The sequence below is a fragment of the Lycium ferocissimum genome, chromosome 8, assembly GCF_029784015.1.
Source record: "Lycium ferocissimum isolate CSIRO_LF1 chromosome 8, AGI_CSIRO_Lferr_CH_V1, whole genome shotgun sequence".
NCBI classification, from domain to species: domain Eukaryota; kingdom Viridiplantae; phylum Streptophyta; class Magnoliopsida; order Solanales; family Solanaceae; genus Lycium; species Lycium ferocissimum.
This window is the reverse complement of record NC_081349.1, coordinates 20,603,356-20,619,119: the sequence shown is the minus strand read 5'-3', so window position 1 is coordinate 20,619,119 and position 15,764 is coordinate 20,603,356. Positions and strand designations below refer to the sequence as shown.

Below are 15,764 nucleotides of genomic sequence, written 5' to 3'. Positions count from 1 at the left end.
AAATGATTTCTCTAAAAAAAGAAAAATTTTAAAAATAAAAAAAATGACTTTCCTAGGTAAGTGAGAAAACAAGTTTCATAAATAGCATTTCAAGTTCATCCTCCCACTCATTCAACGCCCCCAACACCAACCTTACCCATCCCACCCCTTAGCCACCCCGACCCTCCATTTCTAATCAGACACTAGAAAATCAGTAAAAATGCACTTAATTTTCAAAAAAATATTTTCTAATTTTCTTTTTATACAAAATATTTTTCTTCGTACCAAACACACCCAAAAGTAATAAAATTCCTACTACCTTTGTTTCAATTTTGTTTATCTGGATTTGACTTGACAAGAAGACTTTTGAATCTTCTGATCTTAAATTAAAGATAAGTAGATTATACTAAACTGTTCTTTAACTATACAGTCTTAAATATGTCATATGAAAAATTAAAATTAAAGAATTGACAAAGAAAAAACTCATTTTTTTTAAACGGATTAAAAAGAAAATTAAAACAAACAAATTGAAACAAAGGCACTAGATTCTAAAAATAGACAAGTTTAAAAATTGTGCGCGTATGGAATTATTCGGAGCGAACCCACCGACGAACTCAGATCACTACTCAGGTAATGTAAAAGCGATCTAAAAGTTATTTTCAAAATACAAACTTTAAAGACTGGCTAATTAAAGTGAATAGACATGTTCGGCCCGTGCGGTTGCTAGTATTTTAAAAACATGTCACATAAACTAAAATAGATGAAGGGTGTGTTTGGTATTAAAAATGTTTTTTTGTTTTAAAATTTTTTTCTCATATTTGATTGGTCAAACTATTTTGAAAAATGATTTCTCTAAAAAAAATATATTTTAAAAATAAGAAAAATGACTTTCCTAGGTAAGTGAGAAAACAAGTTTTATAAATGACATTTCAAGTTCATCCTCCCCACTCATTCAACGCCCCCAACACCAACCTTACTCATCCTACCCCTTAGCCACCCCGACCCTCCATTTCTCACTAGACACTAGAAAATCAGTTTAAACGTACTTATTTTTCAAAAAAATATTTTCTAATACCAAACACACCCAAAGGAATAAAATTACTACTACTTTTGTTTCAATTTTTTTTATCTGGGTTTGACTTGACACGGATTTTAAGAAAATAAAGAAGTCTTTTGAATCTTGTGATCTTAAATTAAGTATCAGGGGCGGATCCATACCATTGGATGTGGGTTCGCGGAACTCACAGCTTTTATCTGAACCTTCTATTTATAATATGAAACCCTTCAAATATATAAGAATTTTGAGTTGAGAACCTAGTAACAAGAGACACTGTTAGCTAGGAACCCACAAACTTCAAATTCTGGATCGGCATATGTTAAAAATAGGTAAATTGTAACAAAATGTTCTTTAATCATGTAGTCTTAAATATATCATATAAAAAATTGAAATTAAAGAACAAAGAAAAAACACATTTTTTTTAAACGGATTAAAAAGAAAATTAAAACAAACAAATTGAAACAAAGGCACTAGATTCTAAAAATAGACAAGTTTAAAAATTGTGCACGTATGGAATTATTCGGAGCGAACCCACCGACGAACTCAGATCACTACTCACGTAATGTAAAAGCGATCTAAACACACAAATTAATGCCCACTTTTCTCTCTCGTAAAATCACCCACATATGAAATTCAATTATATTCACTGACATTTTAAAATGGAAATGAATAGGTAAATCCTTATTTCACCTTTAAATGTGTACACATTTCTATGAATTTATTTGTCTACAATGAATATGATTCTGTCTACTTCTTGAAACTAATTCCTAACATTTTCTTGATCAATTTCATTTTGGGCAAGACTTGTTTTTTATAAGGTTAAAAAGTTTAATTATTATGATAGCATTTTATCTGTTTCTTGAATTTTATTATTAATGCTGTTTATTTTTCCTAATTTTGCTGTCACTATTTTCTTTCTTCAATATATTGTTATCATAAGCTTATTTACATTTTTTTAATCAATTTGATTTTTGCCCACATGAGGATTTTCATGTTTAAGGTTTTGTACATAATTTGATTTGATCAATTTTGTATTTCTTGAATTTTTTTTATTAATGCTGTCTATTTTTTTACTTTATTTATCTTTACTAATTTTGCTGTCAGTATTTTCTTTCTTCAATATTTTTATCATTAGCTTATTTACATTTTTTTTTAATCAATTTGATTTTTGCCCACATGAGGATTTTCATGTTTAAGGGTTAGGACATAATTTGATTTGATAAATTCTGCATTTCTTGATTTTTTTTATTAATGCTGTTTCTTTTTACTAATTTTGCTGTCAGTATTTACAATTTTTTTTGATCAATATGATTTTTCCTGGAATTATTAATTTTATTCTCTAGTTCCAGATTGCAGTCTTATGATATTTGTAGTTATTAAACTGAAACTTGTTGCATTTTGGCAAGACTTGTTTCTTTTTATAAGGTAATAAAATATTAGGATTCTGTGTAGTTATTGAAACAAACAAATTACTAACATTTTTTGATAAATTTTGATTTTGCACAGATGAGGAGTTTGATGTATAAGGTTTTGGAGGGATGTTGTTGTAATGGGTTTGTATAATAAGAACAATAATACTGAACTACTCTTCCAAGAGAGAAGAGGTATTGTTTACAAGTTTTTGGATCAAATCAAGAACAATTTCAGAAGTTCAAGAAGAGGACGAAAGTTTAGTCGATTTACAAACCGGGGATTACTGTTTTGGGTATTTTCACTTGCTGTGCTTTGCTTCATTTCATTGGCTGCTTTTGGCTTAGGGATGCACTTTCATGGTGAGAAACAAAGATACTATTTTTAGTAGTATTTATTTAGTAATCGCGTAGTTTCTTATTCTTTAATGTGTATTACTGTCTGTTGCTTCATTTACTTTCTATCTTGCTATTTTCCTGTCATATTTTTCTTGCAACTCTACTTCATAAGCTTTCTTTTGAGCTGAGGGTCTATCAGAAATAGTCTCTCTACCCCACAAAAGGTAGGGGTGTGATTACGCTGGGTATGTTGTTGTTGTCGTCTAGTCTTCTTATGCCTGGAATAATTCATTTCATTTTACAGTATTGTAGTGTTATCATACGTATAGTTATTTAACTGAAACTTGTTGCATTTTGGAAAGACTTGTTTCTTTTATAAGGTATGGAGTAATAAATTTTATTACTATTGGGGCAAAAAAGTGCCCGAATACAAGAAGTATACCAAAAAGCTGTGTTGCTCGGACTCTTCAAAATATTGTTCGGTGTGTGTCGGATCCTCGAGACGTTTTGCATTTTTGGAGAATCCGAAAGGGTCGAAGCATTGCAAAAAAGTAGAAAACCTAAATAAGAAATGCTTTTCTAGAAATAGACATCCACTCTTCTGTAATCTATACATGAGGTTTCAAAAAAGGAAATAAGGGATAAGAAACTACTCCTCAATTGTGAAATGGATAATTTGATTTCTATCTCAGGCACCTCTTTTTTGCTTTTCTTGACCAAACTTTAAGTTGTAAGCTTTAAACGTGTATGTTCTGTATCCTCTAGTGCATTAGATGTTATCTTTTAAGATTGTAAATATTAGTAATATTTAACTCATATAAATTGCTACGTTTTCTCGTTGGGATTCTTACACTTGTAGATGAGTATACTACTGCGAGTATATTATGGGCAGGCGGCGTCCCCGTGGCTTCTTTAATATCCTAGACATTAGTTGAAGGATAGCTACTGGGTTTTGCTCATACTACCTCTTATATTTTGAGTTTATAAATTCCTTCATAAGTTTTTTCTTAAGTTTAGGTATTATTCAAAGACATGTTTTCCCATTTTCTTTGCAGATAAACTGGAACATGGCATGTTGCCTTGGAGAGAAATGCAAGAAGATTATATTGGGCATGATGTCCCTGACCGCCCAACAAAGAAACCCCGTAGGCAGCGTAAGACTTACTTTTACTAGCTTGTGTATACTTTGAATGAGTTTATGTCATTAAGAATGGAGTTTCCAACAAGCAGACAATGGGAAGAAAAGTTATACTTATCTTGGCCAAAATAGATAGTTATAACTAATATAATGGACATTATAGCAAGAAGTACTGCAGCCTAAATCCTAGAACTTTGTAGTCAGTTTGAAACACTTGTCTGCAGTTGTTATAAGCAGAGAGATACATCTGGAGAACTATAGTTGAGCATTCGCTTTCTACCTGTTTGTTCCATGGTTCTGTGTGGTAATGTGAGAGTGTTAGTGCAGATATTTGAGTTGTCTTTATAAATCCTGAAGTAAATCCTTTAGAAACTATGTCGTTAATTACTGTTAATGGGTGCCAAAAGGTAACAATACTAACAATTTCAAGAACTTCGGCTATGAATGAGCTCTTTGGTGTTATCTTCAAAATCACACCATGTTGGCTAAGCGATTAGTAGTTGGTTTTATCTTTTTGATACCTCTTCTTTGCAGCACATATGGCCTGCTAAGCAAGATTAGATTATTGCCCGTCTTATGTAATCCATCGAAGAATTTTGAGGTCGAAGCTCAAAACCTTTTATCTTATTGAGGTTGGTGGCAACCGAAGTTTAAACATGCTTTAAATGTGTTTAATCCAATTAATTCTGGAGTGCCTAGATATGCATTACAGCTTGCCTTATACAAAAGCTTCATGTTCTGTTATATACTCTTCACTTCTTTTTTGTACCTCCAAAAGTGCCAAAAAGAGTTGTCAAGTGACAAATCCTATTGTCCATGGCACAAAGTATATGTTATCCTGAGGCTATGCTGAACTCCCTAACATTGTAGAGATCAGTTAGAGCAAGTTAATCCTTTTTTTGACATCTCTTGGTAAAATGCTCTATACAAAGGTAGGATGTTAAAGGAGCTATTCCAACATAAGCAGAAATATGGAAATCTGCAAATCCTCATTTGTTTCTACTTGGCTTTTCAGGTTTTTTTCCTTGTGAGGTAGCATTGAGGGACTCTGTCGATTTTCTTACTGAACCCAAGGACTTTTTGAATTTTACTCAGTTTTCCTTGGGATATATGGAAACAGAAAAGAAAGCTTCCCATATTGATGCTCATGAACCTAAATTTGGTGGACATCAGACCCTTGAAGAAAGAGAACAATCATTTTTTGCTGTCAATCAAACAATTCATTGTGGTTTTGTGAAGGGAGCTGAAGGGTTTCCAAGTACTGGATTTGATTTGAAAGAGGTGGATAAAATATACATGAGTGCGTGCAGAGTGGTTGTATCATCATGTATTTTTGGAAGCTCTGATTTCTTAAGAAGGCCGACAAGCAAATTGGTAATGATTTGACCTACTTTTTTCTATATATTTACTTTTCTTTCCTTTAATGATATTCGTTGAGATTGTTTGATTATATCCATTCTGAAGTTGTTAACCACCTGGAAGGCTGGAAAATTCCTTTTTCTCTACAATCTCATTGTAATGACATTCAACTCTCTCTTTGCTCTTTCTCTATTCTCAGAAATGGAAATTGCATAAAAAACTTGTAAATCAGAAACTTTGAATAACTCCCTGAAGATCAAAGACTTTCTAAAACATGTATCCCGGATACATCAGTTTTCTCTAATAATAAGTGACTCAATTTAGCAATATTCTACAGATTTGTCAGATGATATCTTTGAAAAGCCCTGAGAGCAGGTTAAGATATAGCAACATGTGCTTACTTTGGATTGATCCTTGCCTTTTCAGATCAGTGAGTATTCAAAGAAGAATGTATGTTTTGTTATGTTTGTTGATGAGGAAACTCTTTACACGCTCTCAAAAGAAGGAAACGCACCTGATGATGGTGGATTTGTTGGTTTGTGGAAATTAGTTGTCGTCAAGAACTTACCATACACAGATATGCGTAAAACAGGAAAAGTACCAAAGTTCTTGACACATCGCCTCTTTCCTTCTTCAAGGTGATTTCCATTCTCCTAGCTAGATTTTCATTCTTTATGTTGCTTACTCCAATTGAAATTGAATTTGTTCTCCTCTTGTGGCAATTATTAGGTACTCTATTTGGCTTGATAGCAAACTGCGGCTCGCAACTGATCCAATGTTGATAATTGATCATTTCTTGTGGCAAACTGGCTCTGAGTATGCCATCTCAAATCATTATACTCGGCACTGTGTTTGGGAAGAAGTACTCCAAAATAAGCGTCTAAATAAGTACAATCACACTGCAATTGATGAACAATTTTCATTTTACCAATCTGATGGTCTTACCAAATTTGACCCTTCAGATCCAAATTCTCCTCTACCGAGCTGTATGTGCAATGTCATGCTTACTATTTATCTTATTCTTCATTGCCTTCTTCTTTTATGTGCAGTTTGTTGAACCAATTATGGTTTTTCTGGCGTTCTGCAGATGTGCCTGAAGGTTCTTTTATTGTCAGAGCACATACACCAATGTCAAATTTGTTCTCTTGCCTCTGGTTCAACGAAGTTGACCGATTTACTTCACGTGACCAACTAAGCTTTGCATATACATTCCTAAAACTAAAGAGAATGAATCCAGACAGACCATTCCATTTAAATATGTTTAAGGTAAGGTGTCTTCAGGTCACTTAATTTTTTTTTATTTACAGCTCTTGCCAAACTAACAAACATTGAGCCGAGGGTCTTTCGGAAACAGCCTCCCTACCTTTCAAGGTTGGGGTAAGGTTTGCGTACACTCTACCCTCCCCAGACCCCACATTGTGGGATTCTACTGGGTATGTTGTTGTTGTTGCCAAACTAACAAACATATGTTCTGTTGAATTATCTGCTTGCTCATGAAAACTAACTGTATTAGATATGTTTCTGTAGTTACGATAGTAATTGAGAGGTTCACTAAAATAATAAAATTTCATGCATATTTTATGATTTTCGTGTGAACATTGCAAACTTTTCCATGCGAAAATTTCTAAATATCATGCAAATTTTATGATTTTCGCATGAAAATTTCAAAATAGCACGTGAAAATCATCAAATTCTCGCGCAAGTATAATCATTTTATGCAATTTTCGTGTAAAAATTGTAAACTATCGCGCAAAATTTTATGAAAGTTTGCAATTTTCGCGTGAAAATCATAAAAATTGCACACTTTATTTCGCGCGAAATTTATGATTTCGCACGATTTTTTTTATGATTTTCACGTGACAATTGCAAAATATTGCGCGAAAATCATAAAAATCCACGCGATATTTTGCGTAGGCCAAATTACACCCATCTCATTTGTGATTCGACTTTGCAACCATGTTTTGTATCAATTTGAAATGTTAACACCATTCTTCAAAATTAATGGTTGACATGTTATTGAGGTCAGACAACTTGTGGTCACTTGTGCTACTCTATCTTGCATTAAACCTGGGAACAGACCATGTAAACACAATGCTCTCAATGTTATTATTTTGTTATTGTATGTGGACACCAACTCTCCGTCTGTGCTTGTCACTTGTCATTCTTTCACAGGGGCCGTGCTAATCTTCTCTGCATTGTTCCAATTTTTATCAGATGTCCCTGATGGGACATTTAACTGATATGTTTTGTCTGCTTGGAACAAAAAACACCAACTGATGTGCTTGTTTGCTTGGAACAAAACACTCCAACTGATGTGTTTTGTTTGCTTGAAACATAAGTGTTCCACTAATTGCTCAATTTTTCTGCTGGGTTGTGAAGTTTTGATATTCCAAAAACACTGCACCCAAAACTTGGTGTCCTTTATCTGTGTTAAAGCAAGTCTGTGGAACTTCATCATATGTTTGAATGTATGCGTCTGCAGGACTGTGAGCGTAGGTCGCTGGTCAAGTTATTTCATCACAGAGAGCCATCTGCTCCACCTCCTCCAAGAATAAGTTGATCTTCTTCATTCTTTACAATGACTTGGTAAACTGGACAGCTGGCTCGTCCCATTTGAACTAACTTTCAGATTGAAGATGAACTGATGCATTTCATTGGCAACTAGAGATTATACATGTTGGAACAAGGAATTATTTTAAGCTCTACTAAGTAGGTGATAATACTTCTCTTGAATATCTTTGGTTTGTCATTTTGGGCCAAGAGTATGGGGCTAACTCATCTGCCTTTTAGCCACCATTCATGTGATTGAGGACGGAGTAGGAAGTTCGTGAAGTGCCACTGCTGCTTGAATTATCACAACTGTTGGATATTTTCTGAGACTTTTTGTGGGTTCAGAACCAAACCAGTTTCATAAAGAAGTTTGTAAAAATTTATGCAACTGTGATAGATGCTCCACTTAGAGGAGTGAGGATGCTTGTACATTGAATATTGTATCTTCTCATATCCTGTCAACATTGATGAAATTAGTCGTTTCCACGATATAGAGAACTATTACTTTTCATATAGCCGATCCCAACTTGTTTGGGATTGAGAGGTAGTTGTATCATTGATGATGTTATTGTAGTGAAATGCTCTTAGCATTGACAGTATAGTCTATGCAATTGAATTTTACATATTCTCTTTTCTAGTGATATCTTGGTGCCTAGAGCAAGTTGGTAGTTCTGTCATATCACCTTCTCCAAACTGGTGGTTAGCATGAAACTTTTCAAAACTATCTTGAGGCTAATTGCAATGAACTTTTTCTAGAAATGTAAGCTAAAAGAAATTTTCCATTTTGTTACACACCAAATGACAAATTCTAAAAATACTAAAATCCCAAGATGAAACAGAATAAAAATTATTAAAATAAATAAATAATAAAACGTAGTAGTCGCAGGACGCTCATATAATTTGCAAGCATAGTAAGTAAATTTTTTCTGCATGTTCAAGAACACTAATGTAAAAGAGAGTGAGGGTCATTTTAAGAATATTATCATCCATAGGGCTTTAAACACAAGATTATTTGTGACCATAGGCTTTTTATTATATACTTCCAGTCTTCCACAACCCACAGCCATGACTCGATTGTGCATTTCCAATGAGAAATTCGTTACCTCAATAGTTTACCATAGGCATTAGGCTGCAGCATTATATACTTCATACAAGGAAAACTACTTGCTTATACTCCATATATATACTAAGTCACATTAGTTTACCATGGTTAAGTGACAGATTCAAGTGATAATAATATGCATATGATAAAGGTGCATATAAATGACATATGCCAATTGTTCATGAGTTCAATTTGCTGTATACATAATGTATGTTTTTCATTTCGCATGTACAAATGATCGCTTGCTTATAATATATGTTGGCGACTTGTTAGGTCAAATATAGAGAGGAGATTGAAGAATCCATTAGATGTCTTTATAGAAGTAATAACATTAAAAGTTAGATAAAAGACCTTATGCCAAATATAAAATATTTAATGCTTGAAAAGAAGTAACCAAGAGCATTAAAAACATAGAGTGTTTGGCTTGATAAATACTAAGTATTGAATCACCAATATTAATTTAATTTTAGGGCAAAACAATCCTAACTTAGTTAAGCCCCTACTGAAAATTTACGAGTTCATAAGATAATATCTTTCCAATTTTGTAAGTCATTATAATTGGTATTTGGTAGATTTAATTACCATTCCATCTTCCGTGTAAATATGTGAAAATAAATTTATTTGTCTCTTCCTAATTAGGAGCATTCAAGATTCATTTATTTAATATCATAAAATCTTTCTTGTAAACGTTTTCGATTTATGAGCAAATTTTTTTCTGAAAGCAAAAAAGATAGTATATGTTTGAGAACAGAAATAGAAGAAAGGAAGGCAAAGTAGATAACAGAAATATTACTTATAATACTTTTCGCGACCAATAAACAACATCATCAGAGTGGCGCAGCGGAAGCGTGGTGGGCCCATAACCCACAGGTCCCAGGATCGAAACCTGGCTCTGATATTTCAGAAGCAAGCTTTCCTATTCACACTTTTTTGGCTGAATTTTTGGTGTCTATTTTAGTACAGCAGGAAGTATTTGGTGAGTTATATTTCATAATGATTTCAATTGTGCACTTGTACTCACAATGTGTTTGGTTTGATGGCCTAGTTAATTAAATTGTTTTTAATGAAATATTTCATTAATGATTTCGACATGTTCTTGTGTTTTATGTCACACGTGTAACATGGAATGTATTGCTCAGATGTACATGGCCATTTTTCTCCTTTAGAGGAAACAGGGACAGATAACTGAGATGAGCCCTCTATTATAATCAGATCACTTATAAAATAATGTAAGATATGATCACACAATCAGATTACTTATAAGTAATTATAAAAAAAATTCTATAACAAATATAAACTGATAACTTGGTAAAAATGATATAGCAGCGTACATGTTATAACATGTTAATCTACAGTGCTACACTGGTATTATTAATACATCTTCGTAACATTCATAAAAATTGTTACCACGAATATATGTAAAGACAAAATGATTCTTTCAATACAGCTAAACATTCATAAAAATTGTTACCAAGAATATATGTAAAGACAAAATGATTCTTTCAATACAGCTTTAAGTCTGTCAATTTTTTACGAGCAGTAAAGAAGTATAGAGCATCAATTGACCAACGGAACCAACAATGGTTGCATGTGGTGTAGTGGCTAGTACTACTCCATCTAGGGGTGTACATGAATTGGGTTGGTTCGGGTTTTTAAAGACCAAACCAAACCAATTGCATTAGGTTTTTAAATCTATAAACGAAACCAAACCAACAAAAGTCGGGTTTTTCAACCTCTGGTTTTCTCGGTTTTTTCGGGTTGCTCGGGTTTTTCGGATTTTTTCCGGTAAAGTCTTCATACTAAATATATAACTTGTACTTCAAATATTTTTTTTGTCCTATTCAAATATTTTTTTTGTCCTAACAAGATACGACTATCTAATTAAGATATTTTTAAAGAAAATAGTACAAAATGTGAGATGAGCATGACATTGTACCAAAATATTCAGCAAAAAAAAAAAGTAATGAAATTGCATAAAATAAAATGATCATAATTTAAAAGTACTAATTAAGTCATGCTATAATAAGTACGTTTAAATTATAAGGCATATAGAAAATGATCATAATCTAAAAGTACTAAATCATGCTAAAATAAGTATGGCTAATAAGTATTAATTACATAACTAAATATTAAAGAAAAAAAATAAAATTAAGTTATGTATTTTCACTTTCTAAACCAATATAAAACTAAAGAATAGATAAACAACATTATTGTCATTCCTAGTGTTAGAATTGAATTTCTTTTGTTAGCATTAGTATTGATTTGATTTTTGTTGAGTTTTATTTGAGTTACTACTATCTAAGGGCTATAAAACTTATTGGATTATTCAAAATTCTAATTCCAAGTGAAATAATATGTTAAAAGACAAAAAAATATGAAAAAGTTTAAGAAATATTTATAAATTACATTATAAATAAATATTTTTATGTATAAAATATTTTTGAAATTTAAAAAATGTAATGTCGGGTTGGTTTGATTCGGTTTGACATTTTTTTAGATTAAAACTAAACCAAACCAATAGTGGTCGGGTTTCTTTTTAAAACCAAACTAAGTCAAACCAAATCACCAATCGGGTTTTTTTTCGGTTTGATTCAGATTATCGGTTTGGTCAGATTTGTCGGTTTTCTTTGTACACCCCTAACTCCATCCTTAACCAAGAGGTCTCGAGTTCGAGCCCCTTTGGGTACGGAGTCACCATTGTTAGGGAGTGTTTTGCCCCTAAATGTGGGACTACCCGGTATGAATCCAGATTTAGTCAGCCCCAATGCGAATACCGGATGGGAAACAAAAAAAATTGACCAACGGAAAGCATGCATTTTGAGCCCTATCCAGGACTTTAATCGAAGGTCATTCGGAGGTGTAACTCTACTGGGGTAATTCGCAGAATTGCCCTTCTTTTGGGGTGGTCTTTAAATTTTGCCCCTCATATTTGAAATCTTTAAATTTTGCCCTTCGGCTAACACCCATAGGTTCCGGGTTCGAACCCACGCGCGTCAAAATTTTAAAAAAATTCGCAAGGCAAGTTTAAATTTCGCTATGCGGACCGGCATACTTTTTTGTTAAGGAATTGCAAAGTTATCGGACCGGCATACTTATGCCTTGTGGGCGGAGACTTGGCATAAGTATGCGAGATAACTTTGATAATTCCTTCACAAAGTTATCTTGGTAAGATAAAAGTTTGCCCATTAAAAGTATGCCCCCAGGCATAACTTTGTGAAGGAATTATCGAAGTTATGCGGACCGGCATACTTATGCCTTATGGGCGGACTTATAAGTATCTTGGGTCCGACATAACTTTGATATTTCCTTCACAAAGTTATGCGGTCCGCATAAAAGTTTGCCCATTTAAAGTATGCCCCATCGCATAACTTTGTGAAGAAATTATCAAAGTTATGCGGACCTGCATACTTATGCCAAGTACCATAATGCATGCATAAGTATGCGGGTCGCATAAAATTTGTAATTCCTTAACAAAAGTATGCCGGGTCCGGCATACACGCGACTCAAACCTTGTCTTGTGATTTTTTTTTTAATTTTTGCTTGAGCGGGGTTCGAACTCGAACCTCGCGCGAAAGCTCAAAGTTGCAATGCGAAGGGCAAAAATTAAAGACCAAAGAATATGAGGCATAATTTAAAGACCACAAATATGAGGGGCAAAATTTAAAGACCACCCCAAAAGAAGGGCACTCCGCGCAAAAAAATGACTCTACTGTTGCAACCTTTTGAGCCCTATCCAGGACTTTAATGTCATAAATTAGTCATTGATACATCATTTTTATGAGATTTTTTTATTGTATATAAGCTGTATAAGTGGTAACAGCTGGATGAGGAATTATTTTATGTAAATGTGAAGTGTCCGATGTTTAGTCCTTAGTCTTTTTTACAGCTAACATTTGTCCAATTTAGAGATGAATTCTAAATTGTCGGTGTAGGTTTTTTTTTTTTTTTTTTTTTTTTTTTTTCCGGGGTGTAGGTTGGTGTTTTTTCGTACATAATAGGTGTGAAACTCTATTCTCATTTTTTACTTTTTTTTTTTTTCATCCTCCTTACCCTATGCAAAAAAAAAATGTAGCAAAATTTTGTGTAAATAACAAAAAGGTATGGTAGCGAATCGAAATACAGAAAATTTGAAAGCAAAGTAAGCATTTGATGGAAGTTCATTTTGCTATTCGAAATTATATATAAAAACTGCAGTGAGAAGAGGATATCACCATCAGAGTGGCGCAGCGGAAGCGTGGTGGGCCCATAACCCACAGGTCCCAGGATCGAAACCTGGCTCTGATAAATTAATATTTCAGAAGCAAGCTTCCCAGTTCCACACATTTTTTTTTTGTTGGCTGAATTTTGGTGTTAATATTAATACAGTAGCAAGTATTTTTATTTCCCCTTTTTTTTTTTCTCCAATACAGTAGGAAGTATTCATGGACCAGTACTAAACTTTAAAGTCATGATTTTTTATCTCTATATTGTGCACTTGTACATGTCTGACATTTGGTTTGTTTTGATGGTCTAATTTGCAAGTCAAAATGCTTTTGTTGATTCATTTATGAAATATATCATTAATGTTGCCAAATCCCAACCTAATCTTGTGTTCTAATCAACATTATTAATTAATGGACTGTTTTTGAGGAAAGATAAGAGTTGTTTACCCTACGCGCGAGCTGATCAATGTGAAATTTTTAAATTGGAGTTTGGATTGTAAATAGTGATTAAACTGCTCAGGTGTACTTAGACCAATTTTCTCCTTAAGGGAAAGTGATTTTAATCACTGCACAAGAGCCTCTCTTAATAAAAGCGACTTTGAGTAATTTCATGCACCAGCAACTTTAATAAAAGTGCCGGATTCCGTCATTGGGAGCTCGGAGAGGCCGGAAGGGATTCCGCAGCTGGCGTTCACTTCCACCAACTCAGGTCACGTCAATAAATCTCGATTAGAGTGTTGTGGCAAGGAAGCATGTGGGAGCACAGTTGAGTCACATCAGTCAAACGTTAGGGTTGAAAAGTCTTATTTTTTATTTCTATATAGATAGCTTATCATATAAGCTAAGGGATCTTTACTTCCTCTCTTGTAACCTATCTCTTATTTTCTCTAAAAAGCAATACATCTGGGCGCATCATTGACCTTTGAACATACCTATCTCTTATTTTCTCTAAAAGGCAATACATCCGGGCACAACATTTATCTTTGAACATATATTTATCTTGCTTGCTTTTATTCTTTCTTTAGCTCCGTTTGTTCAATCTAACTCTTCCAATCACAAACACTGACCCCCGGAAGGAGAGTTTTCGGGATTGAATATGACCTGCTTGTCTTTAAACCCATAAAATACAAATCTTTAACTGATTATCCATTTTTACCGGAAAACAAACTTATCTACACAATCTGATCACTTATAAGATCCTTACGGGTTGGTTTTCTATAATAAGTATTAGTAATTGATAACTTAATAAAAATGATGGCACATGTAATAACAAGTACAAGTAAATCGGTAATATAATATATTCTATAGCATTCATTTGAGAAAAAAAATTGTTACCAAGAATATGGGTGTGTTTGGTATGCATGAAAATGTTTTCCATGAAAATTGTTTGTCTAGAAAATGTTTTCTTGTAAAATAAGTGGGTTTCTTATTTATTTTCTAATGTTTGGTATGTAAGCAAGAAAATATTATCCTAAGAGTATTTATATGTAATCTACCAAAATACTATAGGGTGGGGTGGGTGGGGAGTGGGCGTGAAGGAGACAATAAACTTGAAATGTCACTTATGAACTTGTTTTCCCTATTTCTATTAGGGAATTTATTTTTCTCATTTTTAAGGAATTTGTTTTTCTTGGAGATAATATTTTTCAAGATATTTTGACTCACAAAATATGAGAAAAAATTGAAATTCGTACCAAACACACCTTATATGCGACTTGTAAGTTGTAACTCTACTGTTGCAAGCTTTTGAGCACTGTTCCGGACTTTAATATCATAAATTAGTCTCTGATGATACATCATTTTCACGAAAGATTTTTATTGTTTCTAAGCAAAGTGCCAATAGCTGGCTGAGGAATTATTGGATGTAAATGTGAAGTGTCAGATGTTTGGTCCTTGGAAACTTTATGGAGTAGTTAACATTTGTCCAATATAAAAACTGGCTTTCATTATTTTGAAAGCAGCTATTGTAATGGGACCATATGTTTCTGACTTTTAAAAATCAGATACAGTGTCGCACATATCCAAAATCTTATGGATGGAAAATTTTGAAAGTGAACTAATGTAACGCTATTACTAATGTCCTTTTCAAGTAATTGGTTGCCTCAAGAAAATTAAGCAAGCAAATTTGGAAGTCATATGAATAGTAAGCAACAGGGTTGATAATATGACTGTATAAAACTTTTTACATTCTCAGCATACATATAATATTAACTTTCAAAGGAACATATTAATATCTTGTCGGTAGGACATATTAATATCTTGTCGGTAGAACACGATTAAGGTTAACATTTTACTCTTTGACAAGAGGGGATTGCTCAGATGGTAAACGCTCTCCACCTTCAACCCGAAGATTGTGAGACGTTCAAGTCACCAAGGGAGCAAAAAGGGAAGCTCCCGGAGAAGGGGTAAACAAATATATTTTACTTTCCAACGACAGAAAATTACAATTTATAGCCACCTTTGGGTGAAGCACTTGATGATGGATGCATAAGTTGAAGATTAATTTCTTTACATTTTTGCATGGAGTTTTACCATCATCCTCGAACAAAAAACATCTTTTAACATGCTTAGTTCAAGAAAAAAAATCAAACACACATGTCAAGCGCAAGATGTTAAAATCTAAAATACA

At 33.3% G+C, this 15,764-nt stretch overlaps 1 protein-coding gene and 3 non-coding genes across 5 annotated transcripts; 3 read left to right on the top strand and 1 right to left on the bottom strand.

Annotated features, from left to right (window-relative positions):
• The first annotated feature begins 1,623 nt into the window (after positions 1 to 1,623).
• On the top strand, positions 1,624 to 8,472 carry LOC132067502 (probable hexosyltransferase MUCI70). 2 transcript variants are annotated; one of them, XM_059460768.1, is made up of 8 exons: positions 1,624 to 1,709; positions 2,543 to 2,808; positions 3,840 to 3,938; positions 4,938 to 5,296; positions 5,708 to 5,919; positions 6,011 to 6,267; positions 6,369 to 6,547; positions 7,764 to 8,472. In XM_059460768.1, exons 2-8 carry the CDS (start codon positions 2,586 to 2,588, stop codon positions 7,839 to 7,841), a joined length of 1,407 nt encoding a protein of 468 aa, XP_059316751.1. In that variant the 5' UTR covers positions 1,624 to 1,709; positions 2,543 to 2,585; the 3' UTR covers positions 7,842 to 8,472. The 2 variants fall into 2 exon arrangements, 1 of the variants encoding a protein (XP_059316751.1); XR_009417159.1 differs by lacking the exon at positions 1,624 to 1,709 and having other exon boundaries at positions 7,764 to 7,990; positions 8,072 to 8,472.
• Positions 7,409 to 7,511, bottom strand: LOC132069033 (U6 spliceosomal RNA). Its single transcript, XR_009417604.1, has one exon. It is a non-coding gene; the product is annotated as a U6 spliceosomal RNA (small nuclear RNA).
• A 1,287-nt stretch (positions 8,473 to 9,759) lies between the features above and the next one.
• Positions 9,760 to 9,831, top strand: TRNAM-CAU (transfer RNA methionine (anticodon CAU)). The gene has a single exon. It is a non-coding gene; the product is annotated as a tRNA-Met (tRNA).
• A 3,314-nt stretch (positions 9,832 to 13,145) lies between these two features.
• On the top strand, positions 13,146 to 13,217 carry TRNAM-CAU (transfer RNA methionine (anticodon CAU)). Its single transcript has one exon. It is a non-coding gene; the product is annotated as a tRNA-Met (tRNA).
• Positions 13,218 to 15,764: the final 2,547 nt, after the last annotated feature.

What these genes read in the sequence shown, in the direction of transcription:
- LOC132067502 (XM_059460768.1), top strand. Translation starts at nt 2,586, where the DNA reads ATGGGTTTGTATAATAAGAACAATAATACTGAACTACTCTTCCAAGAG. An exon ending in CTTAGGGATGCACTTTCATG is followed by an intron (nt 2,809 to 3,839) that starts GTGAGAAACAAA and finishes TTTTCTTTGCAG; the next exon opens with ATAAACTGGAACATGGCATG. An exon ending in TCCATTTAAATATGTTTAAG is followed by an intron (nt 6,548 to 7,763) that starts GTAAGGTGTCTT and finishes ATGCGTCTGCAG; the next exon opens with GACTGTGAGCGTAGGTCGCT.